The sequence below is a fragment of the Ceratina calcarata genome, unplaced genomic scaffold (assembly GCF_001652005.2).
Source record: "Ceratina calcarata isolate Rehan_Ccalc_2016 unplaced genomic scaffold, ASM165200v1 scaffold321.2, whole genome shotgun sequence".
NCBI classification, from domain to species: domain Eukaryota; kingdom Metazoa; phylum Arthropoda; class Insecta; order Hymenoptera; family Apidae; genus Ceratina; species Ceratina calcarata.
This window is the reverse complement of record NW_017154760.1, coordinates 106,657-133,368: the sequence shown is the minus strand read 5'-3', so window position 1 is coordinate 133,368 and position 26,712 is coordinate 106,657. Positions and strand designations below refer to the sequence as shown.

Below are 26,712 nucleotides of genomic sequence, written 5' to 3'. Positions count from 1 at the left end.
ATTAATTAGTGAGGGGCCAAACCTGGACAGCCACTGCCGTCTTGTCCCACTTCTACGTATTAAGTTTCAAAAGGGATTGTACACTTGGACAGTAAATTATTAAATACGTATCTATTATGTCCAAGTACTGGTTCCAAAATTCGTTTTGTCCCAGTACTACCTCCTTTACCTTATGCATATTCTGTGTCATGGACGGTTTTCAATTTTACGCGATTATACGATCGAAGGGCATAGGGTCTAAACGAGAGTAGATTGATTAATAAAGGGCACGTCGAAGGAAATTGTCGATGGACGTAACAGTAGAACCGATGTACGGTTATTTGCGCAGGTGTTGCCCCGTAGCTTCACACCTGTTCGATCTTTCGGCAAAATCGAATAAACTTTTGCACGTTCGTCTTGTTCGCGGATCTTCCACATTTGGTCTCTCATTTTAAAGTCGAACGAGGTGACAATATTAACACCGACCCAGGTGTATATGCACATTCAATTCTACACTCGTCTGTACATTTATTTCATAATTATTCTAATGGTACATTTACGTGGACGAGACAAATGAATTCACTTTTTTTCCCAGTTTTTAAGAATGAAAATAAGTGAAAAAATTGAGAATGAAAGGCAGAATTCGCTACGAGACGGGATAGGAAAAACTGTTGACACGCCGATGTTCCTTTTTTCAGAAATTGTACTGTGTTGAAAAGTGCAAGGAGGGGGCGGATGACATCCTTTTCCTGTACTGAAATTACCGCTGGTTCAAGTACGCGGCATGCTACGGCCGAGCAGGTGAAGTACACAGCTGCTGGACAGCTGGACAGCTGGACCGATATCCATTCGCAGGTATGCGTGTTAAACTTGAATACTCGTACGCGTGTACACACGAAAATCGGGTCGCGGGCCACCGCTGAACGATAACCGTCCCGATCGAACTCGCGGTCAGAAGGAAAACGGCGTTCCTCTATCACGCAACCAGCCGATACGGATAGAGGATCGATTCCGAGCGTAAGGGAAACACCTGCTTTCGCTCGACCGGATCCACCACTTCCTTCGGGCTAAAGTGTCAAGTGGATCGTTCGATACATAGTCCGCCCCACAAAGCCGTATCTTAAGTATCTTCAAAGGTCCTTGTGGCGAAATGCTTTGGAGATCGTACGTCCTACGAAACGGTATCTTACCTTTAAAGATCTTCGATGCAAAAGCTTTAAAAATTCTCACGTACGAACTGTCATAGTTCTTTAGTTGAAATATAACATACAATAGAAACTGGACGTCTTTTAGAATGTATTTAGAAAAGACTGTCTTCTAATTTAATCAAATGAAACAGTATCAGCGTCTATGATCTTGGATAGGTGAATGAAAGATTTTGGGATAAAGATTTTGCTGGGGTAGAGTGGATTTTGTTTTCGGGAAGGCTGTATATTTACCCATGTATATGTATAACGTATATACGGGTATCTTTCGGTATTTTGAAACCATTCGGATGCGTATAGAGGTATGCTCTTGAAAACCTACAGGGATGGATCGTTTTTCGTACGGTTCTCACGAAGGGCTGCGGGCCGGCCAGGGAAAGGGACTCGTTATTGGCGATCTTCTCTGACTAAAGAGCGTGACAAGCGTTTGGCATTGCGCAACGAATCGCTTGATACGCTGACTCAGACGGGTGAAATGCAGCGCGGGTGTCCCGCGCGATAGTTGTACGCTCGCCGTTTCGCAAGGTACAGCTCTCTCGCTCGAGTAGGCGGCTACTTTTCTCCTCGCGTGTCTGCCCGTTCGCCTAGCTCCGTGACTCGCGTCTATCTCGTTGCAGAAAGAGTTCGTAGATTAAACGCGTTATCAAGTTCTCCTCGATAATCCATTTCCTCTTCGGCAGGATTTTCTAAACTGAGTTGTTCGTTTTTTTTTTACGACGTCTGGCACATCAGATTCCGATCACAGATTCTTTTCTACGTTTATCAATAGTATCGTCGCGACCGGTGCGTCGACGCACTATGCTTGCTTATTTATCTTCCTCTAAAGAGGAGAAACATTTAGTATTCTCGCGTTGCAGTTAGCATCCGGCTAAGTGGCGACAGCCGCTCCCATCGCGTGCGCACACGGCTTAAATATGTTCGATTCTTCGGCTCCTCCGCCGCGATTCCGTTTCGTTACTCTCCGGGCCTTGAGAGGATGGGTCAACGGATTCGAGGCCCTGACAGTCCGAGGCTCGTGCGAATCAAGTTTTATTTCCATGGTGACCGCGATATTATCGGTAGACCGATTTTCGTTCGGAGTATAAAACGTTTATGGTACGAGATCAAACGTGTTTTAGACGTGGTATATTGCACGGCGAGTATTCTTCGCGGTGACTGCATAAGGCGTGCAATTTAATTATCGCGATCTTGATGGCCTCGTCGAAATCTAGACGAAAACAAATAACGATTTTTCCCCATCTAATCTAACGATTCGAGATCGTTGCACAATAAGATTAAAATTGCACGGTTAATGGATTTCGAGTAGATCAACAAGACGGTGCAAACGATGCGCATTTCGGTGATTGCTATTGTTAAATTGACAAACAACATATGCAATCTAGATTAATCGATGCCGTGCAGACGATCGGCTGATAAGAACTGTCGAAAGAGTTTTCGACTGCTCACGAAAGAGTAAACGAAAAACTACGCGACCAACGATAAAAGAAAAGAAAATACAGAAGCGGCGATACGGCGTGTATTTATAAACGGAGAGTAGGAGAGAGAGAAAGAGAGAGAGAGAGACTGTGAAGAGGAATCAGCGAGGGAGTGAAGAAAATACATGGTTTCAGTGCTAGCATCGATGATGCACGTATGCATCGGGAGATAGATGGCGCCCGAACTGGAAAAGTAATGCTCGTCAAAAGTTTTCCTCGTGTTTTTACGTCGTCGTCGTCGGGTCTGAATGCGTTAAAGAGGGACAAAGCGGAACCGTGCGGGCTGCATCGGCTGGATTGGTAGGAGAGGAACGGAACGGCCGAGGAGCGTGTTTACGCGAGTTAGTGGGGGTAGGCATCACAGCTGAGCGTAGTATAGAGGTGAGCGAGTGACGCGAGGGCGAGTTTAGTTGCGAATGAGCGCTCGTCGGGCGAGCAGCGTCGTTGCGGCGTCGGTCGATAATGTCATCCTCGTGATCGACGAGCAGCAATCGGCTCTTGAACTCTGAATAACCGCTTCCGAGGACGGAGAAAAGGTGCGCGAACACCGTTCATTCGTTCTGACGAGAGTAATTATTATCAGTAGTCTCCGAGGAGGAGCAGTGCACGCATCGTTCGGGGAGTATTATTCAGTGCGAATAAGCGGAAGTGCGAGATAATAATCGTTGACACTTGGCTCGCGAGGAAAGTCGACGTGAAGATTGCCGCGCGAGTGCCCTCGCGTTTTCCGCGCCCGCTTAATATATCGGATATAACGCCCAGTCCTCGAGAATCGACTTTTGTGAGAGTATCACTAGTGGATCGTCGAGGAGGAAACGTATTTTTTCTCGGATAGTGAAGAAACTGAATAGAGAGGAAGATAGAGAAGTGAAGTGACGAAGAAATTTGTTAGAAATGGTGCCGCAACAGCAGGACAGCCCCTCGAGCTCGGGGATTCCTATGTTCGGATCGCTGCTTGTGGATAAAAATTCAGCGACGCCCTACTCGGACGCGACACAGGTTTGTAAATTTCATTTTTCAAACAACGATCTGTCCGCGACTGATAAATATTATCGTTACACGTATCTCGTTTGAATTTTCGAAAGAGACGTTCGCGAGGGCAAACGTTCCGAAGAACTTGTATATAAACTCTCGGAGCAAGAATCGTCTCGCAATTTTTTTATTTTTCTTCTGAATTCGTCCGGAGAAGTCATCGATAACGTTACGTACTGTCATTTCCATGATCGCGTTCAAAGTGTAAGCGAATGCAAAAGGAAACGCAGTACGGTTTATGCAACCGCGAATGTAAAATAAATAAAAACTGGCTAGATAAAACGCGAGTCGTGCTCGCGAGAGGAAGTATGGTGATCGTCGTGGACATTTCCGTTCCGTGTGATTACGTGTTTGTTCTTTTATCGAATTCGCAATAGGGAATGTCAATGAACGCGAACGTGTACGAGTGCGTATGCACACGGTTAGATGCACGCGCCGGGGTCAGTATCGCCAGCTGATCATACGGCCGTGCATACATATGCATACATGCAGAGAACTGGCACGCAACTGGCGATAAACAGAGAGGAAGGCATCCGCGTGCACGTTTACTACGCGTGGAAATAGCAATGTTTAAATAGCAAACTTCTCTGGCTAACAGCGTAGCGAAAGATGAAAGGGAAAATGGGACGCGTGCGTCGCGTTGCTTTGCAAGTAATCGCCGTGCGACGGTCGCAGGCCACGGTCAATGACGAAGGAACACGCGTCTGTATGGTTTTCTTGCCCGCGTGCGACACCCATTACCACACTTTTTTTTCTACCAGCCTTTCACATTTCCAAACGTGAACGCAATATTCGAACGTGAAAACGCCTGAACACTTCGGCTCGACTCGGACAGACGTGTTTTTAATTTTGTAGAACGGATTAAACATCGCGTTTCGATTCGATAACGGTTCCTTTGGTGTATATTAACGAAATACTAAACCGTGTTTATCCGCTTTGAAACATCGTCGAAACGAGATCGCGTTGCTCGATGAAAATGCGATTTAACTGTAATAATGTAGTGGCTCTCGCTATCTGTTGAATAGAAATATAATGCGAAGAGAAATATAGATCGCTGCTGCTGTGCAACACCAACTACGCAACGTTTAGTTTTCAAGGTACTTCAAACACACGCGGCGGCCTCTCTGATAGGAAACACTCGTAACTCTCGTAAATGCAAGTTGCAGTCCGGTTGAAATTTCGAAATTGCCTGCTGGTTGCCTGCTACTCTCTCGCATGCGACATTAAATCATCTCGTACCCAACCGTCTCGATCGTTAAATTTAAAAAGTTGCAAAACATGCTTGTTGGGAACGCGACTTTGAAAAACGACGTTGTTTGCCCCCCCGGTCACGTGGGACGCGTGGAACGATGCGACAGGATGGTTTGCGTGAATGCAGGATGAGATCGTTAGGGATGATTTCGATTTTTTTGGTTCTTCTGTTGCAGACGAAGAAGAACAATCCGAATCACATAAAGAGACCGATGAACGCGTTCATGGTTTGGTCGCAGATCGAGCGTAGAAAGATCTGCGAGATCCAGCCGGACATGCACAACGCGGAGATCAGTAAACGTCTGGGTAGAAGATGGAAAACATTGGACGACGCTGAGAGAAGACCGTTCATCGAGGAGGCGGAACGGCTTAGACAGTTGCACATGGTAGAATACCCGGATTACAAGTACAGGCCGCGAAAGAAAACGTCGAAACCGGCAGCCACGGCGGTCGGCGCGAAGACGTCCGCTGGGAAAAAAGTGAGAAAATCGGTGGTCGGTGGCAAGAGTCGAAACGATAGCAATAACAATATGGCAACGAGCGGAGCGGCGGTCGGTTCGGTGAAGAGGTTGCAACAACATACATCGGTCAATAAAACCGTGTCGCGTTTGAAGGTCAGACTTGCTCTCGATAAGAGACCGGCGCTCGATTACACACCCGCTCCGCCGATCGTCAGCGCGAAGATACCCAGCAGTCCCTCCTGCGTCACGCCGGACTCACCCGAATCGGCGACCTTCTACAGCGAAGAAAACTTCCTGGAGACCAGGTTAGCGGCCATCAGCAACGAGGCCACGTCACCGATGAGGACGGTAACGAAGATCAAACGAGAAGCCAGCTTCGACATGGACTATGAAACGTTCGAGCCAAAGGACAGATTGCTGTCCTCCGTTTCGAACCCGGCAGCAATTACCTTCGCGTCTGTAGAAGACGCGAACAGGATACCCAATCATCACGATCCATCGGCGACGGTGAAAATGGAGATGGACGTAGAGACCTCGGCTATGAACGAATGTTCTGATCGATTAACACAATCGGCCGTGGCCACTGGAACTACGACTATACCCACGATACCTTCTCTGAGCAACGACTTAACGATAAAGTCGGATGATGACAACGACGCCGTCATCGAGAGGATGGAAGAACCGACGAACAATCCCAGCCTGGCGGATCTTTACTCGTTGACGGATCTGCTGCAGATACAGCCGTCGGACTTCAAAATCGATCTAGACATGGAAACGATAGCCACGGACCTGGACACGTTCGAAACTGCTAGCTCTAGCAGTGGATCACACTTTGAGTTCTCGTGCACGCCAGATGTTACGGACATGCTGTCTACCATTGGCGTAGCCAACGACTGGGTCAGCTTTTGAGAGGACCGGGAGGTTCTCTTGAATCTTTATGTACTACGGACGTAGTTTCATCAGTCTTTCATTACGCGTTACGTCGCTCTTTCTATTGTATTACCAAGTTTACTTTTTTCTCGCCGCCTCTTTCCGTTCTTGCTTTGTTAACAACTCTCGTTACTTTCTTCGTGTACTATAGGAGAAACACTTTCGATATACTTACGTGAAACGTTTGATCTCATACATGCTCTTTATCCTTATTGTTCGTTACGAAGCGGTACGTAAATATCTAGTAGGCACTCGTTCATCAAATTGAATCGTTAGTTTATTCGCGACGAGCTCTGCGGATCGCGATCGTTCTTTCTGATCACGACGAAATCGGTGCTGCGTAAAACGAGTTTACGCGACGCAACGTGGGGGTAGGGAACACACTGCCAAATTTCCATTTTACACGGCTGTTTTATTCCCATCGGAAACTCGACTGTATTACGGGTCGTTCTTCTCGTCACTGCCAATCAGCGACAAAGCTGACCGAACTCCTCTCTCCGAGCCCTGTCCCCTTCTATACTTAACGAATCCAATAGGCTGTGAGAATACACGACAATCGACCAATTTTTCCGAATTAAAAAAAGAGAGGTGCTCTTGCAGAGTTTGGAAATGTCGCCATAGGGTCGTCGGCGTTGTCCTTATATCGTAAAGAAGTGAGAACGAGGGATCTCCGTTGAAAATCATTGCTCGTCAATTTTATACAATTTTTCATATGCAAAAGTCGTAAACTCGAAGAATGATTTTCATCGTGAGACCCTTCTGTTTTAGGAGCAATGCTGCAGATTTGTCGAGGAAATGTAGGAGAAAAAATTTGATGCATATACGAAATCGCGAACGTTTTAATTTAAATAATAATAATAATAATCTGCAGTTTATTTTTTCATGAGGTATTTAATAGTAGGATACAGTGCGATTATCCCTCGTTATCAATTCCTCAGTTGTCTATTCTAATCGATGCGCATCTGCCTCCTCCTCCTTCTCCTCCTTACGTGTGCTCTATCTTATCTGAATCGTGCATCTCCTCTTTTCTACCGAAACGAAATTCGGCCGCACCTGCTACAAAACGAGTTTCCCTGAAACGAATATTCACGCTGCTCAATAAAAAGGTGTACCGGAAACGAGAAGTTTGCGTCGCGGCTTCTTCTCGTATAAAAGAGACTACGGCAGGGATCTCAGAATTTATCCCTCGGCCGGAAAGTGGAGACGACGCGACCATGGGGACTGGTACTTGATGGGGATATGCCTAGGCATAGTCAGCGAAGGCGCATGAGGAGAATAATAGTGGGGATCAAAATACGGGCGAAGCGAGCCGTGCGGGATAAATTTTGAGATCCCTGGACTACGGGACCGTCGCCGGGGGAAGAAGTTATTACAGTATTGCGTCGGTGAAAAGTCACGACGTGTCTCTCGACGCTCGTTTTGTAATTTATACCCGTAAGTATACATATAGAGATAAAAAAGAAAACAAAAGAAACGAGAACACACCAAAGTGCAATATTACGCGTATGTATACATATATATTATATATTTGTAAATGTTCAAACGGTGGGAACAAAAGGACAGATCGGCGAGGATAAACGGTCTCGCGAGGAGAGAAAATTCGAAGACATACGAAAGGCAATGGCAATACCGATCTCAATTAATCAGAAAAATAGAAATGTATTTTTCCAATAGAGAATCGCGGCAGGTGTCGGTTTACGCCGTCGCGAATGTACATAGGTATATGTAAAACGTCGTGAAATGAGAAATCTTGCCAGCGAAAATAGCGCGGCCGATATTTTTGCAAATTGAAATTTATAGGTATAGTCGAGCGTTTTTTTACCCGGCGAGTTTGCAACGAGGGATGGGTCGGGGATAAATCTGTCGATTGAGCATGTTTCGTGGAATCGCCTCGTTAGGTCGGTTTGAAATTATTTTTAAGTGACGGAAGAAAGGTCGTCCGAGAATTCGTCTGATCCAGCAAGTGATTTGCCAAATCCTACTTTCCCTCTTATCTTTCTGATTTTCCCTCTATCACGGATTCTCCTCGATTTCGCGAGAGCGAACCTTTTTTTTGTAACCATGCTTCAGACGGGAAGATCGTTCAGCTCCTCTCCTAAATGTTGTAGACTTAAGTTTTTCATAACACACGACGATAGTTTAGTTGCGCCAACGACTAACTTTATACATGTAACAACTGTACATTTGTATTTAGTCCTTTGTTTATAATACGTATTACCCTGTTGTTAAGTATCCAATTTATATAATTTTTTTATCGAACTTATTAAAAAATATTTAAAACCAGCCGCCTATTTTTCTATTTCACCACAATCCGTCCGCTATCGTTTGACATAATGATCGTCGATTTGACGCAACGTTTTATATAATAGTTGATGTAACAAGAGACGTAACTATTGGTAATCACAAAAGGTTTGACACTGAATTAACGAATGCAAGAATTTTCGCCTGATTCAAAATAAGATGTTTCATTCTTTATATTTTACGGTAAAATTCTTTTAGGGAGTCGTCCCTGTTTTCTATCATTACTTCTACTTTTTGGATTCCAAATCGATTTTTAACTGTTTGAAGAGCAGAATGTCTGAATTTTCTTTTCTTAACATCGAAGAACTATTCTTAAGTAGAAGTCAACCTGAATCAACGGCACTATCTTTCGATAGGTTTGTAACATAACGCTAAAACGAATATCTGTGTCGACGTGCGATCTGACCCGTTTCTAAAAGTCAGCCACGGACCGTGACCTAATAAATGCAAGGAATCAGCTGATCATTTAAAAGCGTAAAAGAGGAAGTCGGTTGTTTTGGTTGGACTGGTCTCCTACGAGTATATCTGCATAGGTGAGCGCGCGTGGATCGCGTCGGTGAGCGGCGGAACACTTACTCTCCCAAGTTCTCGCAGTCCGCGTAAATATCGGCTTTTCCTTTCGCGAGCGATCACGCGTCGCACCCGCGCCGTCTCGCGCCACGCGCGTTCACGCTTCACGATGATAATGCGCAGTAAGACTATTAATAGTTGTCGTCGGATGAACAACTTCACCGTACAGCTGTCGTGGCCTGAAAACTGTTTTTTTTTCTCTCTTATTTTCATCGGGCCCTTTCCCCGATCGTTTTTTATTCACGCGTTGCGTTTCGCCTCGCATGTAGATTTATGGAAAATGCAAATATTAAATGAATATTTAGATTTCGTGTTTTCGCATGGGAGTCTGCAGCCGTGTAGACTTTGTATATAGCGATCGTTTAACGAGCGACGGTGTCATTTAAAACCGCGTGAAACGGAGCCAACGCGCTCTCCTGCGGACAGAGAGAGAGAGAGAGAGAGAGAGAGGAGGAACGAGTTGAACGAATCGGGCAGACCGAGTGGTAAAATAATCGCTCAAGGTCTGCGGTGGCGTTGCACCCACTCGTGTATGAGCAGGCTTGCCAACAACCGCACTCCTCCACTGTTTACAATTTACGTGCATCGCCGGAAAATTTTTTATACCTACCTCTCTCTCTCTCTCTCTCTCTCCGGGCAGAATTCGTGCGTCGTAAACGCGATCGTCGGGAGAGGGTTCTAGGAAGAGAACGGAGCCAGATAGAATCTCGACGATGCTAGATAAAAAACGGTATTGCATCGATAAGACGTATGATTTGCGATCAAACCCGATCACCTCGATTCAACAGTCGTTCCCTTCCTTTTTGCAACGAGTAAAAGCACAAGTTTTTTCACCTCTTCCAACACAGAATTTTATACGATTCGAAAGTGTGAAATTCTCAGCCGATCTCGATGGCTCTCTGTACTATGTTTTAAAATTGTAGCAATTGGATTTAATTGAATTTAATTTAATTTCCTTACATACTAAAGTTTATTATAAATGCCGTACATAAAATCCGCAGTCTAAGAATGATATTAGATTTTACAAAAGTGGAATCTCGATGGCTCCCTGTACTATTATTTAAAATCGTAACAATTAGAATTTAATTGAATTTCCTTACATACTAAATTTTATTATAAATGCCNAAACGGAGCCAACGCGCTCTCCTGCGGACAGAGAGAGAGAGAGAGAGAGAGAGAGGAGGAACGAGTTGAACGAATCGGGCAGACCGAGTGGTAAAATAATCGCTCAAGGTCTGCGGTGGCGTTGCACCCACTCGTGTATGAGCAGGCTTGCCAACAACCGCACTCCTCCACTGTTTACAATTTACGTGCATCGCCGGAAAATTTTTTATACCTACCTCTCTCTCTCTCTCTCTCTCTCCGGGCAGAATTCGTGCGTCGTAAACGCGATCGTCGGGAGAGGGTTCTAGGAAGAGAACGGAGCCAGATAGAATCTCGACGATGCTAGATAAAAAACGGTATTGCATCGATAAGACGTATGATTTGCGATCAAACCCGATCACCTCGATTCAACAGTCGTTCCCTTCCTTTTTGCAACGAGTAAAAGCACAAGTTTTTTCACCTCTTCCAACACAGAATTTTATACGATTCGAAAGTGTGAAATTCTCAGCCGATCTCGATGGCTCTCTGTACTATGTTTTAAAATTGTAGCAATTGGATTTAATTGAATTTAATTTAATTTCCTTACATACTAAAGTTTATTATAAATGCCGTACATAAAATCCGCAGTCTAAGAATGATATTAGATTTTACAAAAGTGGAATCTCGATGGCTCCCTGTACTATTATTTAAAATCGTAACAATTAGAATTTAATTGAATTTCCTTACATACTAAATTTTATTATAAATGCCGTACATAAAATCTGCAGTCTAAAAATAATATTAGATTTTAAAAAAAGGGGATCTCGATGGCTCCCTGTACTATTATTTAAAATCGTAATAATTTGAATTTAATTGAATTTAATTGTATTTCCTTACATACTAAATTTTATTAACGCCGTATATAAGATCCGTGGTTTACTAATAATGTCAGATTTTATAAAAATGAAATCTCTGAAAGTGTCCAACAATTCGACAAACGATTTTACCAATTTGCGAGACACGATAGTCTGTGAATAGTTAGGACGAGCGAGAGGGTGGTCGAACGTTGTACCCTTGATAGGAGAGGGTGGACGAAAGGTATCGAGGAGGATGAAAGCGATGGCGGAGTCGCGGCGCAGTAGTGGAGGATGCTGCTGCTGCTGCTGGCTGCATACCGCGAGGTAGAGTATAGCTATCGAGGTCAATGGTTAGTCCAAGGTCCCGAGTTCGAATCTCGCGACTGCGACTCGGCATTTCCTCTCGCGAGCAACGCGAGCCGTTCGTGGAACGTTCGAGGCCGTTCGTCGCGCGCAATTCACGACTGAACACGACCCCCGTGTGCACCTACCTATGCACCATACGTGTATCGCGCGTGCGTGCATTCGGTTTTTTTTTTTTTCGTCGCCCGATTTCGAGGCCGACCGCGGCCTCTGACCCTCGTCCCTCGATTTCGCCTGGGTAAGCAGAGGCCGAACACTTGTTGCCGGAAGTACGCGTTCGTTTGTTCTATGAAGCTCCCCGTGAGTCGTCGGTACGATCGTTGATTTTCGGACGAGTCTGTTTTACGTATGACGCATTGGAGTTGTTGCCGGAAGCGAAAGGTACCGAGCAGCGTGGTTTATAAAAAGGAAACGTCGTAATCGGGCGATAAGCCGCGCGATTGATTCGACGGATAAAAGGTTATTGGTAACACGTGTATATCGCAGGCTGCTGCCAAAACCGGTCGCGATCGGCCGGCAGAAAATGATCTAGTCGCGCCGCCGGTACGCGAACGCTATGAATCACGCGGACGGTTTTAAGTTGGACCGAGTCGTAAACCCCGAGGCCCCGGTGTCTCCGTGTACACGTTCCCATCCTTCTTCGATCTTCCCTTTGTCTCCTCGGGTCACGTCGTGTCGTTCCACGTTTTTTATGGCAATATCAATTGAAAGAAACGCGCGGTAGCTGCTTTAAAGCCGTTCGCACGCGTTGCGTCACTGGACCGCGGATTTCAGATAAGACTCGAGCTGCATCAATTTGAGAAACGAGATTGCAGTTCCTTTTTATCGTTTAACAGCGTTGCGACATGCACTCGATCTCTGATAGCCAACTTATTTTATTTATTATAATTTCCTTCACTGTTCCGTCAAACATGTCGTATCGACGCCAATACGTCGATGATTGATCGGCCTGTGAACGATCTCGAGACAGATTTCACGATGCGACAATTAGAATTGCGAAGCGGAGTTCTGTATCGCCGTTTGAGGAGCCGAAGAAAGCGTGGGTGTGCGCGCGCGCGCGCGTATGCTTGATAACCGTGTCCCGATAGAGCGACCAGTTTCTCCGTGAAAAATCGCGTTCCGTTAGTCAGAGCTTGCGACATTAAACTCGGGTTGCGCGGCTCGGCGTGCTGCATGAGCGACTCCGGGCCGGAGTTTGCACGCGCGACCCACTTATTCCGAGCCTCGGCGAATATAAAAGATCGAACGTGTACAGCAGAATTCCCGGTTACTAGTCCGCGATTAGCCGAGAGAGAAAATTTCGTTACTCTCGACTCGGGAAAGCGAGATAACGCGCGCGCGAACGAGAGCGATCGTTGCTTATCCTCTTTCCTCCCCTCGATAACGCGAATCAGGAACTGCTCCCTTCCGACTCGTAACTACCGCCGATTTACAAGCTCTCACGGAGAGATTACTAATCGCAAAACACGAGAGCAATGTAAACACAGGGACAAGTTATTAATACGTTAAATTTGTAACAACCGTCGTTACAAGTTTATCGACGATACACTTTTTATCGTGTATTTTTCTTGCGCAAGGAATCATGCGTGGTACTTGTTCTTTTTATCGAGTAGAATTCACAGATTCGTTTTACTGTATTTACGGAAGTGTCGGGGCCACACGCGTGGCTCTCGAGCGCATCCACGAAACGGATCCCGCGCGTTGCTTTCGAACGGAAACGCGACGAAGGTCCCCGAGTAGAGGACTCGAGGCCATACCACCCGGTTGGTCTCAAGGTTTTTTCGCTCTGCCTCTTCCTCGCCTTACCATCACCCACTCGTCCATCCGACGTTACTCTGCCCTTTCACTCGCGCTAATTTCGCTCAATTATTTCACGCGAATCGTCCAATAAAATCGAACCGACGTCGCCTGACGCCTGCTCTGTTAAGAATTCCGAGTTCGACGACTACAATCATTTTTACACGTACGATCTTTCACGCGAATTCGATTCGGAATTCGATCGAAAGGGAAAGAGATCCATCGAGCTGGCAGCCGGCAAGCGGAACGCACAGCATACGGCGAACGGCAGACGGCAAACGATAGCTTTCGCCAGAGGATGCTCGGCGACTGGTATAATGCGAGCAAACTCGCCCCGCCGAGGAACGAACTCGCTTTCGATTTCTGCCACGAGCATTCACGATCCATTCCATATTCCTATTAAATAGAAGGTTTTCCGGGGAACGAAAATTCAGATCGAAATCCGATCGATTCGAGCTTGTCGCGAAACGCTTAACTGACTCATTCGTCCCAGGCCAATGATTCAGAATCACGCTACTATCCGGGAAAGCCTTATACGTGAGATAAGCTCATAGAGCGTAATTGTACTTCCGATACGACTATCGCATTTGGATCGACGCTAAACCTGGCCGACCCTGGGAAACACTAATCAACCCCAATTATTCATTTAACACTAGAAAGACTGACTGCTTTTGAGCAATATAGATATAACACATATATATATACCGGAAATGGAGGAGGGGGGAGTTAACTACAATTATTAATAAACGCATTTATATGTTGTACAAAAAGTTACAAAATTCTAAGAAATTGTCATTATATACATAATTGTTTTTCTAATTGAAATTAGAAAGCAGTGAAAATGACTTCCTTGGGCAATCTAGTGTTAATTATATCATCTGGTAAAAATCCTTCTTATCGGGGGGGTGGTAAATCCCGAGGCGAAGCACGGACCTTGAAAGGGTGAAATGCAGTTGCATTGCTTGTTACGCAAGCACGACTAGCTGACCGGAACGCGATCCGTAACGATAGAATCAATTTCGGAATAGACGCATTGCTATTTATGTATCACCGTGCTCCCGTCATCCGATTACAAATATAAAGAGTATCGCGAAACAACTCGTTGCATAGAGCAGTCGTGTTTATCGAACGGGAAAAACTGGATAAGAAGGGCGATAGGGGAAAGATCGCAACAGCTGCACACGCTGTTGCGCGTTTCTTTTTCGATCGCGGTTACGCAACGGCCACCAACGCGATCGTCTACCGATCCGCGTTTCTCCTTCTATCTCCCTCCCTCTTAACCCGATTTGCATCGGAGACCGACAGCCATCGACATTATAATACATCGTTTTATGTACTACGTAATTAATTCGACGATCGATATAATAATTCATCCGTTAATCGACGGTGCATTTCGTGCGACGCGAACGAGTTAATATCGCGTTTGAACTGGAGGGGGAAGAAGACGCGGACGCGGTGAGAAAGCAGAGTGCGATCGGTTCGGTGCGATGACGTTCGCCAGCAGCAAGGGCAAAGTACAAGGCGCAGTTACGGTGTATCCGGTTTTATCGGTCAACGTGAATCACTCCGATCGTTATTGTCTTCTTCGACGCGGACGTTGTACGCGTTATCTGGGTTTCCAGGTCTTTCGCCTGGCTTTTCGAAATGAAACGCGCATTGAAAATTCGACGATCTTACCCCTGACTCAACCGAAACCGCGACGCGACAGGACATCGACTAGAGGGGAAGTTAGGAAATAAGCGACGATTCGTACGTCTTCGTTATTTTACTGAACGTCGTGTATCGGATTTAGGACGGTGGCAAGAATTTCTCGAGAGCTGCCGGTGAACCGCGCTCTCGCTTTCCCGATAATTAATCTTCTCGGAAGGCGTAATCTGCGGTTCGCGTGGATCGCGTTTCGATAGTGTAAAAGCGAACGGAGGCGTATTTCCACGGTTGTCTGCTGTTCCGTCGGTGGTCACGAGCCTTTTGCTCGGCATAAAGTTGCGGCGCAATTAAGTTAGGTCGGTCAACACCGGGACCGATTGCAAAACGTACGGCTGTACGTACACGCATGCGTGTGTATGTATGCACGCGCGCGGGGCCAATGACGTCGCGTCTAAACGCAACGCGCTCGCTATCGGCCAGTGCCATTTGCTGCGCATTGCTGTTGCGAGTACTATCACCCAGAACGATAATTAAAATATGTAATATCTGCCGGAAGATGGGAGGGAGGCGATAACGGGAACCGTGAAAAACCTAGGGGGAGTTGGAGCGATCGTTTCGGTGCAACGAAATGCGTGCGTAAACATGAAACGCGACTGAAATAGATGGTACCGGGGATCTGGACTCCAGTAATGAACAAAATCAAACAGAAACTACCTGCCGTTGACTAAAAATAGTCGTCGGGTCTCATGGACACGCGGGTACCCGGCTAATCTCCCGGTATCTCTCTATAAATCAACGGACCGTTCATCGGCCTCGGAAATCGTATTTCATTCCCGAACTCCGTCCATCTGACGGCTGGCTCGTCGATCGCGTCTCCGGGCTTAAAGAAACACGTGCGATGCGTCGTCGCAACGAAAGCAAGTCCGATATTCCGGTACGCGACGCAATCAAGGCCGTACAACTGACTCAGCTCGACCAGCTGTTCGTTACAAAGAAAGAGCGAACGATATCGGAGTCTCGCAACCGCGTGTGCCTTAGATAGCGGCTTCCTGGTGACCTCGGTGCATTAGCAGTCGCGTACAACGCGCGAGACACCGCGTTCCCAGCTGCGTTTCACTCGTTGAAAAAAAAATATCTGCTTCCCTCTACGTACGTTTCGTTCCTCCGTTAGAAAAACAGATGTAAAATGCGCAATTCGAAATTATGAGTATTACTTGAAATAATCAAACGGATAAGCTCTTGGTATAGTAAATTCTAGATATTGGCTATTGGTCTAATGTAAACGGGAACGAGTAGACATCTTTCTTTTAATGGCATGCAATAAAAAAAGGTTGTTCGCGCATAGTTTGAGTACAAATCGAATGACTAAGATATATCGTTCTGGGGAGAATATTTTCGTCAGAAAAGGTCCTTTCTCTTAGGCCTGTTCGGTTGTTAAAAGCACATGGCTTACAGACCCGACGCCGGGTATTAACGGGAATGGCAATCGTCGCCTTCTCTCAAGTGTCAAGGCTCTTTCCCCGATTTTGCTGACGAACGATCGACAGAATTTTCAGGATTATGCACGCGAATGCACGAGGCGAAAGATTATATAATCAGGATTTGACGCCAGTTTGGCAATTTTCGATTTCGAAATAATTCATCGGATGGTGAGATTCGGAGAGGAGAAGAGAAAGGGACCCCCGGCAAAGAAAACCGCGGTGGAGGTGGTTGGCCGGTTTCGAGTTTCGCTGAGGCGGAGGGTCCGGCCGCGTCGCGTCGCGTAGCGTCAATTCGAGCGAGTTGGTTCACGTTCGGCTCTCCTCCGGACTACCTGTGTATCTCGGATCAAACGCGTGATCACCGAAACTCTTTTATAGATATTCATGCCGTTTACACGATATCGATCTATCCGGCTCGATAAGATTGATCGTCTCGTTTACGATGTCCAGCGAAGGCAACGCGATATTATTATACTCAATTCCGACGAGCCCTCGTCGCTGCTGTTATCTTATCAACGCGTTCAGCATCGTCTGCGGCTGAAAAAGATTTTTCTTTCAATAGCGTCGACCTTCGATCGAATTGTATATATGCAAGATAAAATTGGAGAACGAGAAAGAAGGTAACAGAGGAGGCAAAGGTGAAACGAGAAGGAGGCAAGGTGGAAGAGAAAGATGGGCAAGGCTGGCCATACACCGTAACACACGCATAAATTACGATGTAATTACAAGCCCGGCGATCACGATTGCCGGTCAGTGGACGACCAGCAGCGTAGATCGGATCTCCGCGTGGCTCTCTGAGATTGTGTGAACGGCAGCAACCAGAGCAGATCTCGGGCCTACCTACGTATACATATATATATATGTATATATGTATATATATACGCGGGGCCAACGGACACGGGCGAAACGCAGAATCGGAAACGAAACTTGCAAGGGAATCGATGGAGCGACCACGGGAGGGAATCGTTGCGGCACCACCGAAGCGGATCTCCGGTACAATCTAGGTGCAACCGCGAATCGAACACTCGGTCCGTGCATCCGACCGTTCTGTCCTAGGAAATCCATTTTCGAATACGCAGAACCGAGCCGAAGCGTTTCATATTCCGAGATAATCACCGAATCCCTCGTCAGGTTTATACATTGCACAGTCTGTTTCTACGTATTCAAAGACTGGATCATGCAACATCTCGTCACATTGTAGAACGTTTATCACATTGTAGAACATGTTTCACAGCCTTGATCATAGGATCTCGGCAGACGTATGGATTTTTGAACGTTACTTTTCCCTTTCGACGAGCGACGAACGGAGCGGCGACGGGGCGGGGGGTAACGGGCGCGGAACGAGTCACGTTAGACGCGGAGTGGAGCGGAGTGGAGCGGAGCGGAAAGCTTCATACACGGTTGACGGACGAAGGTGAAGCGTATCGCGTGAATCGGATCCAACGGTAGACGGGGCGTGAGGTGTCGCGTGACCATCCCAGGCCACGGGTTTGCACATCGTCTACTGTCAATCCGATCGTGAAGCGTGATATTGTTCCGCGCGACGAGACAACTTCGATCAACTATTGTCTCTGCACTTGTTGTGTCGCTCCCTCGCTGGAATAAATATCGTAAATAAACGGGCTATACATATGTATGCGACGTCCGACTCGGAGGTGCACCTTGAAAGCGCAGAATCTATTTAACGAATCTCACGCAGAAACGCGTCGACACACCGTGGAATTCGTCCAACGCGTTTCACCGAATGTCGCTTTTAACTCAAACCGAAAATTCGCGACACTCCATTTCCTGGCAGAGTTTCTTACGCGAACCAGACGATTAAAATTCGTAGATTAATATTTGACTCCGTTGACGTATCGAAGCTCGGGTGGAAATATTCTCTAGCAAGATTAAACGACCATTTCACCCCGGAAAGCGCACGCTCCAGTGGACCAGACCAGACGCGCGAACGAGCCTCTTCGCTCGCGTGGGACCCGTACCGATCCCGTTGGTGAAACCGAGAGATGCGCTTCAGAGACGATTCTCCGAGACCTTTCTCCGCGAGACGCATCTGCCATTATCGCGGTTCCATGCGTTCCCTAGGAAAATTAGTTTTTCTGCCGAATAACGAGTATATCGGCGCCGTGCGTGACCGAAAACCAACATACGAGACCGCTGGAAACCGGTTTCCCTTCCTTTTGCCTTATTTCTTCCTTCCTTCCTCCTTCTTATTTATCTTATCTCGCTGCTCGTTCTTTTCCATTTTCACGGTCGAGCAAGACTCCTAATCCCTTATGTGCATACACAAACTTTCATGCTGATTAATTCATCTAAGAATTTTATTGCGTGACGTATTTTTTTTTTTTCCTGCAAATTCACGGTCGAGCAAACCTCCCGGCCCCTGCGATCTCTCCGTGGATTTAATACAAAGTTTCGGTCAATTCGTACGAGGTTCTTCTTGGGAATTCACGTTCTCGTCTCGCTTTAGGAATTAAATTGATTCACTTAATCGATTCGGAGAAGGAACAGGAAGCGTAAAGACAATATCGCACGCGCGCTCGCTCGTCAGCGTAGTAGGAGTGTTCGCAGTAACACAGATGCCGTATGTATATCGTGTCTGTAACCTTGGCGATACGCGCGCACAGCCAACGTGATCGAAGGTTCGGCCCCGCGTTTGATGTTTCCGCGGGATGCCATTCGCCGTACATAGGAACCTTGTATGTTCTGCTGCGCGTCAGTACACGGACACGCTGAACGTGCGCGCGTATGCAGATGATAGAATAATGATAGATCGGCAGATCTCTTTGCTTTCGGCGATGACGATCGCACCTTTTAACGTGCCACTTGTAAGTATCGTTTCATTGAAACAGTTACTTACGATTTTCACGTCTTGTTATTCAATTCTTATTTATAAACGCACAGAGTCTGCAGCTTGTTATAGAATTTATTTACAGCGTCAATGACGATCCTTTGATTCCTGACTCGTTATCACAGTCGATTTCTCTGCCAGCAAAAGAGTAGCTCACGCGACGCGTCGCGTCGAGTCCTTGAACATATCGATCCGTACGGGACGAAACGGCGCGACCTTTGCGAGAGAGAGCACCCTGGGTTCGATTCCCGGTTCGTTCCCCCGCTCTCCTATTCCTCCAGAGATCAGGGTCTAATTAGCGTCGCGGTGAACATCGTTTCTATTCTCGACGAACATCGGTCGTAATTATCTAACGCGATTGGGACGTCCGGACGGCGGTCACTGTTCGATCGCGTTTAGTGAGTTTGACGAACCTGCGACACCCTGAGAACCCGGTTTTTTTTCTTTTTTTTTGCTTCGGAGTGCGGATAAGCCGGTGCCGCGGAGTGTGGGAAATCGCCGAGAGGAGTTAGGATGTTGCGCCGCGAACAGATGGTAAGAATCATCGACGAGAAGGTGGACGTGAAGGAGGAAGAGGGGGAGGGTTCACGGCGGAGTAAGAAAGAGAGGAGAGACGGAGGCGCAGGAGGGTGACGGTCACGGTGGTAATGGTAGGGTCGTCGTTGATAGTGGTAGTGGTGCGGAAGGGAAGGCAGAGAGGCAGGGACGTGTAGCGATATACAACACTGGCGGAGGTTAATGCCGCGATCCGGTTCAGGGGGCAGCCTCGGCTGAAAACAAGGCTCGGCTGGTTGGGTAACTGGTAGAGGTTGGGTGGTTGGTTAGCCACGTAGAGCTAGCGCACAGCCGAGCAGTTGCCCGGCTCGCTACATATATGGGTTATGCCTGACTGACTGAGTGACTGACTGACTGGATCCGTCGTCTTCTTCGTCTTCTTCTTCTTCTTCTTCTTCTTCTGCGTCTTCTCGTTCGTTGGTTCGTCGTGACTCAGGGAACCGTCCGAGCGTACGTCATAGATAATGCGTTTACCGTGACTAAAACTCGAAGAAAATCAGGTCGGAAACGAATGGAACGGGACCGGGCATACGATCCGAGGGGCACCGATGACGCGGTTCGAACGCGCGCGATTCCGTCGTGCAAACACGTAAAGAAAATTCGTGTTGCGACAGCGAGGATACTGACTGAGCGAGGTAGCGGCGCGAGAAACGCGGAGAGGCACGAGGACGAGGCGAGGCGAGGCAGAGAAGTTCGTTTGTCGTTGACCTCGTACCGACGACCCTGACGTGAGTCAGAGTCTACGAATCGAGAACCGAGAGCCAAGAGTCGAGAACCGGAGAGCAGCAACGGGAAGACGGGTCAAACGATGTCAACTCTGATATTTAACGACATAAACGCGAGCTCCGTGGCCAACACCGAATTCGATCAACTCGACTCGCGAATCGAGTCAATGGGGGGACGAAACAACGATTGACAGTCGTTAGGTCCATTTAATTATCCTTCACTCGTTTCCGTTGCACAGAAAAATTCAGTGCAATGTTTTACACGATAATTTATAAGATCGATTTTGTATTTTATGAAGTGAAAATTCATATTTCAGTGGCGGAAAGTAAAGACGTTGGTCGATATTGATTCAGCTTGGAGAGGAGGTTCGTGCGTGTATAGACGGTAACGATGCAGATGAGTTAATATTCATTTGACGAGGGAATCGGGCGACGTGTATGTCTTTGGAAAACATGTCGCTACCGATGCAGCAAAGAAGCGTGAGTGTGGTTGTGCGAGGGAGGAAGAGAAGAGGCGAGGGCAGTCGGTACACATGGTCTGCCAAGCAGATCGCGGGTCTCTGACCTTGCGATCTTGTTGAAAGCACGTTGCGCGTCGCGTATCGAGGCCTCGGCTCCGCCGTTCCCCGATGATCACGCGTGAAATTCGCCCGCGCGAGAGATTATCGACCGACGGCGACGACGGGAGGAAGCATCGTTGACCGGTTCGCGAGACGGTGCGACGACGCGACGGCGGTATGGTCAAGGTCGGTGAAACTCGTTCGTTTAACGCGAAATCCTTGGACGTTGGCTCGGGTCGGTCGTCCGAAGCGGACGGGACGCGAGGCGAAAAACCGCAGGCGAAAGAAAAGAGCAAACGAACCGAAACGTATGACTAAGAATACGTTGGTGGAAAAACCTGCGAGGATTGTATGCTAATTTCGTTCCGCGATGGCCTCCTCGAGGCGAATCGAGTTTTCCAGTCGAGATATCGTATCGTCGCTCGTTCGCAGATTCGCCAAGGGCGCGTAGCGGTAAAAAGATTCGTGAACCTTACCGCGAACTCGCGGGGTCCTTCGGTTTATTAATAGAACCGTGCGACGACGTTCGCAGCGAGAGACGAAAAATTAGCAATGACGATACTCGAATTCGAGGAAACCTCGCTGTCGTCGTGGAAAACCGTGTTCGACGGAATATTATACATTTTATTTGTGATTCGTTCAGCCGCTGCTGATTCTGAGTTCTCGCTGTCGGGCTAGCGTTTGAGTCACGACGTTTTTTTATCACGGCCGAATGAATCAGCTCGCACGTGAGGGAGCAAAGTACCCGGTAGCTATGCAGAGACACCGTCGTATTATTTTTATGGCCTTAAAACGTCTGTCGACATTACCATAATCCCTCGCCAGGACCCGGGCGAGTTCCATGCTCGACGTTCTCCGGCCACTCTCGGTTAGATTAAACAGGAAATTGCATTTCGTTTTCTCTCGGTTAATCTCGAATGAAATTTGAAGAACCGAAAGGAGGCGAAGGGACACCGATTCCTTCTGTTTGCGCGTTTCATTTCCTCCGTTCGTTGGCAACGAGTTTTTAAATCACGCCGAGGAAGGTGTAAATGCACCGATTGTGTTTCTGTTTGTTGGCTGGTTTGGACGAATGATCGCGGGCCAAAGGAACAGGCCCCACGGCCGTGGACGCGAACAGATGGAGAGATAGGAATAAAAGGAAGAAAAAGGAGCGGTGCAGCCGAGGAGGTCGAGGAAAACGACGTCGCCACCTTTCCGAGAAGACGAGCCGCCGCGCTCTACTCGAGGCGGTAAAATCGCCGCGTTGCATCTGTGTTCTCGATTTAATTCGTAGAAAGATAAGGGGACACGAACTCGATACCGAGGCAAAGCTTTCGTGGCCGCGGACGCGATAACGAACCCGCGTCACTATCCCGGATCGTTTAGCGGATTCGTAAACGCACATTCGAGAGACCAAATAAACCATGTATGACAGGCATGTCAAACTCATATAATATTACGGGCCACGTGATCTAGTTTGTATTAAGTCGAGGGCCGCATGTTTTCAATGTTCAAAAAGTTAATAAAATATTAATATTATTTATCATGTATTTATTACACTTACTGTATTGTATATTACACATACATAATCGTTCTATATTTCATGTCATTTTTTAAACTGAAAATATTTTACATTTTACTGTATATTATACAATACATACATAGACGTTTTATATTTCATGTTATTTTTTAAACTTAAACTATAAATATTTTATATCTTTTATAAAAAAAAAACAAAAATAAAAGTTATAATAAGTAATAAACAAAATTAAAGTTTAATCTTTTTAGAAGATATTTCACATCGTTTTTTACAAAACGAGTCATCAAAAGTTGGTTAAATATATCGAGCTGATGCAATTTTTAAAATTCATGACAAATGTTGATCGGTTAATCTTGACCTTTCTGAATTTTTGTTATTTTTTATTAAAGAAAATAGTTGCATAAATAAGTGCTTCCGAACATGTCTATCACAGATAAATATTTATAAAAATTTCCAATTCCAACTTGCATACATTTTTGCTTCAGCAAAGAATCACGTTGGATTTCAATTAATTCCATTTGTAAGTTTTCATCAATAATTTCAATATCGGTAGATAGAAGTACTAAACTGCATACAAATAGAAATAAAATTTATTTTAGAATAGTTAATCAATATTTTTTTCGAAAAATTTTTAAAGGTCTCGACGAGTCACATGTGGCCGCGTGTGTGAGACATGCCGAGTGTACGAAGTTAATTAGGAAACGAGTTCATAGGATTCAGACGAGTCAGACATTCTCATTTATAAAGACGCATAAATATTTGTCGATCGATGGGAGGGTCTTCCGAAAATGTTCACAGCGTACAGGTCGTATATGACGCGTGTTCTCTTCTGCTCCCACGAGGGTTCCGAGTTCCGGTTAGCGGTTCGCCGACGAAGGCGAACTTGGTCCTGCGGTCGGCCCTCTTAAACGTCCGGCCGCCTCGTGTTTCGGAATCCTCCGATCGGCTCGTTCGCGCGCGCACATAGGAGCAATTATGGGAACCAGGTCGTAGAGTTTCGTTGCGCAACTATACTGACTGAGAGGTAGTCGGTCGGGTGAGGCTCGCGCGTTCGAAGCAATCACGGTGAAAGCGAAGGATTCCACTCTACGCCTGCCTACGTGTGTATTCGTGACCCGTAGATTGCTATACCTGCGAAAGATTATGAGGAAACGTGGATTATACGGGGTAGGCCCTCGAATACCCCGTGGAGTTAAGGACATACTATAACTCTCAAAAGACTGACCGTGGCTGATTGAATGTAGGCAGTGCAATAATAATTAACGGTTTGGAGATTAGTTCGGCAAGTAGGAATGCGTTTGGTGATACACCCGAAGAAATAAGAACGGATTGTTGCTTGTATTCGACGCTTGTGCTTACGGTTGCACGTTTATCGGTTCGAACTGCGATTAACTTTCACCCTGCTCGAATAGCACTCAAATACTCGTTTACGACACGGGACAATAATCCATTTCGTCCATTTTTCGTATTACTTCCCGAAAAAGGGACGAGAACCCCAATATACTAATAAATCTACCTTCCTTTTCATCTCTCGACCCGGCGTTAATCCGGTTGTACTTCGCCATAATTTGTGTATACGAAAGTAAAAAAAATACTATACCGGATGACTGTCTTAAGGTAAATCGTTATCATAAAATCCAGATCGATTTTTCTGTCGTTAAAACCATTTCCGATTAACGACGACGGATCCTTGATCGCGTCATGATCGAATTCTATCCTCGAACCTTGGGACTCGTACCTTTTCCGCGTGCGTAGCGAGCTATCCTTGAAGAAATACGGCACGTTCGAAGAAGCGAGCAGGTAAACGGGCAATCGGACGGACAGGTAAAGTTGGTTGGTGGGTAGGTAGGTAGGTAGGTAGGTAGAAAGGTAAATAGGGAGGCAAACGGACAGGAAGGCAGGCAGCCGTGCAGCCAGATAGCCAGGTAGCCGGGCGAGCGAATAAATTGCTGGATATTATTAATTTTCCCTCGCCTCGGTAATAAACAAGTGTCATTCTTTCTCCCACCGATCGTTCGAGATTCATCGTTCCTCTGGCGACGAGATTTTACCCGGATCTCCCGTCGACCCGAGGAGACTCTTCATTTCCACCGAAACTAGAATTCGATGATGCGGTAGGAAAATTTAGTCGCGAAACGAGTCTCGGATCGGTAGGCAAGTACGTATCGACGGTAAACGGTGGGAATACGGCTCGGCAAAAGGCAAGGGAACGAACGCAGCGCGGCACCGCGATCCGAAAGGGGGGCCAGAATGATCGTAAATCTCGAGGCTTCTCCGACGGAACTGGTTCTACGAAATAGGCTTCGTCCTCGGCAGTTATACCTGCCGCACAGGCGAATGCAAAATTGTGCTCGCCGGACGCGACGGCCAAACCGCAACCACGAATGGCTGCCATTCGAAAATATAATATTCTGTCGGACACGCAGTTTTTCGATCATGAACAAACGCATATCCCCTGACGCGGACGTTCTCGCTCAAATACGACGCGACCGAACTGAACCAATTTCGATTTGTTAGTTTCTCCTACGAGGATAAGATTCAAAACGAGTAATAAGTCTACGTCTCGTTATTTCAATGCTCGATCTGGCATCGATACTGTTGGATTTTAACACATTGCGTACCGCTTAGAAATTTCTAAACCATGTGCGAGGGACCGTACATTTTCGGCAAACTGCACGTTATTTAAATCATCATAACTACAGGTCTGTGGAAATATAGAGGTACTTATCAAAGGATCTGTTGACCAATAGTATCTTTTTCAATGTCGGAATCACTTGAAAGCACCCTACGTTTCCTTACAGGTCTAATAATTTCACTATCAGTAGATTCATCTCCGGAATCGTCAAAACAGTCATCCACATCTTCGATCTCACTAGGACTATCTGATAAATTATCGTTAAATGTATCAATTTCATTGGTTTCCTTCGTTTTTCTGATAAAGCGCCAGAAAGTTGAAGACGAAGACTATTCGAATGAGCAAAGTTGAAAAAACAAGACGTATTCTTATTATTCATTTTGAATATTATCCCTTAAAGGAAACTAACGCGTGCACATAGCTAGCTCAGTTTCACTTACTAGCTGTACGAAGTATCGACATCGAAAATGTTGATTCTACGCTCTCGGGGAGGATAACAAAATGCGTCCGTTCGGAGAGAAACGCGTTATTAATTGCGAGGGAAATCGTAGCAGGCGGGACGGTGGGTCAATAGCACCGCGTTTCGGTTTACTCGTGTACATATTATCTAAAAATATAATGGGGTGCGGCCGAGGTGTAAGGTCGCGAGTTCGATTCCCTCCGAGGGAAAATACGCCGCTATTTCTAGAATCTCCGCTCGAGTGCACGATGTAAACACCTTCGTGCCGGGCGTCTCAGTTTCGCACGCGAGTTCGTCGTTTATCAGCCGGATCGCGAAACGTAGCTAAGAAGGGTACGAGAAAAAAAAAAAAGGGTTTTATGCGTTTAGGAAGATGTCTCCGAAGGGGTGTGGGCGGGGATCGGCGAGCTCGAAGGGCTGCCGGAACTTTACGGGTTGTAGTCGCGTCGCGATGAGAATTAGTTTCGGATTAACCGGGAACGGGGCTTCGAAGCGATTATCGGAGATTCGTCGGGTGCAAAGAAGCGCGATAAGTCCCTCACCGTTCTTGGAACCGGGAACAAGTGCCTAACTAAGAATCGCCACGCTCGAGGCTTAAGTCGGTATTGCCGGCAGTTGCTTTAGAAAAATTACCTGGGATACCCTTTCGAATTACGCCACGACGGAGTTAGAAGCTCCTGTTCTCTCGCGCATCGGATTTACGTTCTAGTCCGATGGACGTTATCGGTGGAAAATCGTCGCGAGCCGAGCGCGACTGTTCGGAATCGCTAAATAAAGCCGTGTTTAAATGGTCGCGACACAGCTGCCGGCCGGAGTACAATGGTACCCCTGTTTTCAGAGCCCTTTCAGAGGCATCGCAGCGCACGTTTTTTCGACCCAGTGACGAGGATCGTAAAACGAGGGCCGACGCCACGTGTTTTGAAAAGTAGGTCGTCGAAGCGAGGACCGAAAGATCGAATATTGGTACTGGAACGA

At 46.6% G+C, this 26,712-nt stretch overlaps 1 protein-coding gene across 1 annotated transcript; it reads left to right on the top strand.

Annotated features, from left to right (window-relative positions):
- Nucleotides 1-2,803: 2,803 nt before the first annotated feature.
- Nucleotides 2,804-8,616, top strand: LOC108624695 (transcription factor Sox-11). The gene is made up of 2 exons (XM_018024170.2): nucleotides 2,804-3,658; nucleotides 5,119-8,616. Exons 1-2 carry the CDS (start codon nucleotides 3,554-3,556, stop codon nucleotides 6,310-6,312), a joined length of 1,299 nt encoding a protein of 432 aa, XP_017879659.1. The 5' UTR covers nucleotides 2,804-3,553; the 3' UTR covers nucleotides 6,313-8,616.
- Nucleotides 8,617-26,712: the final 18,096 nt, after the last annotated feature.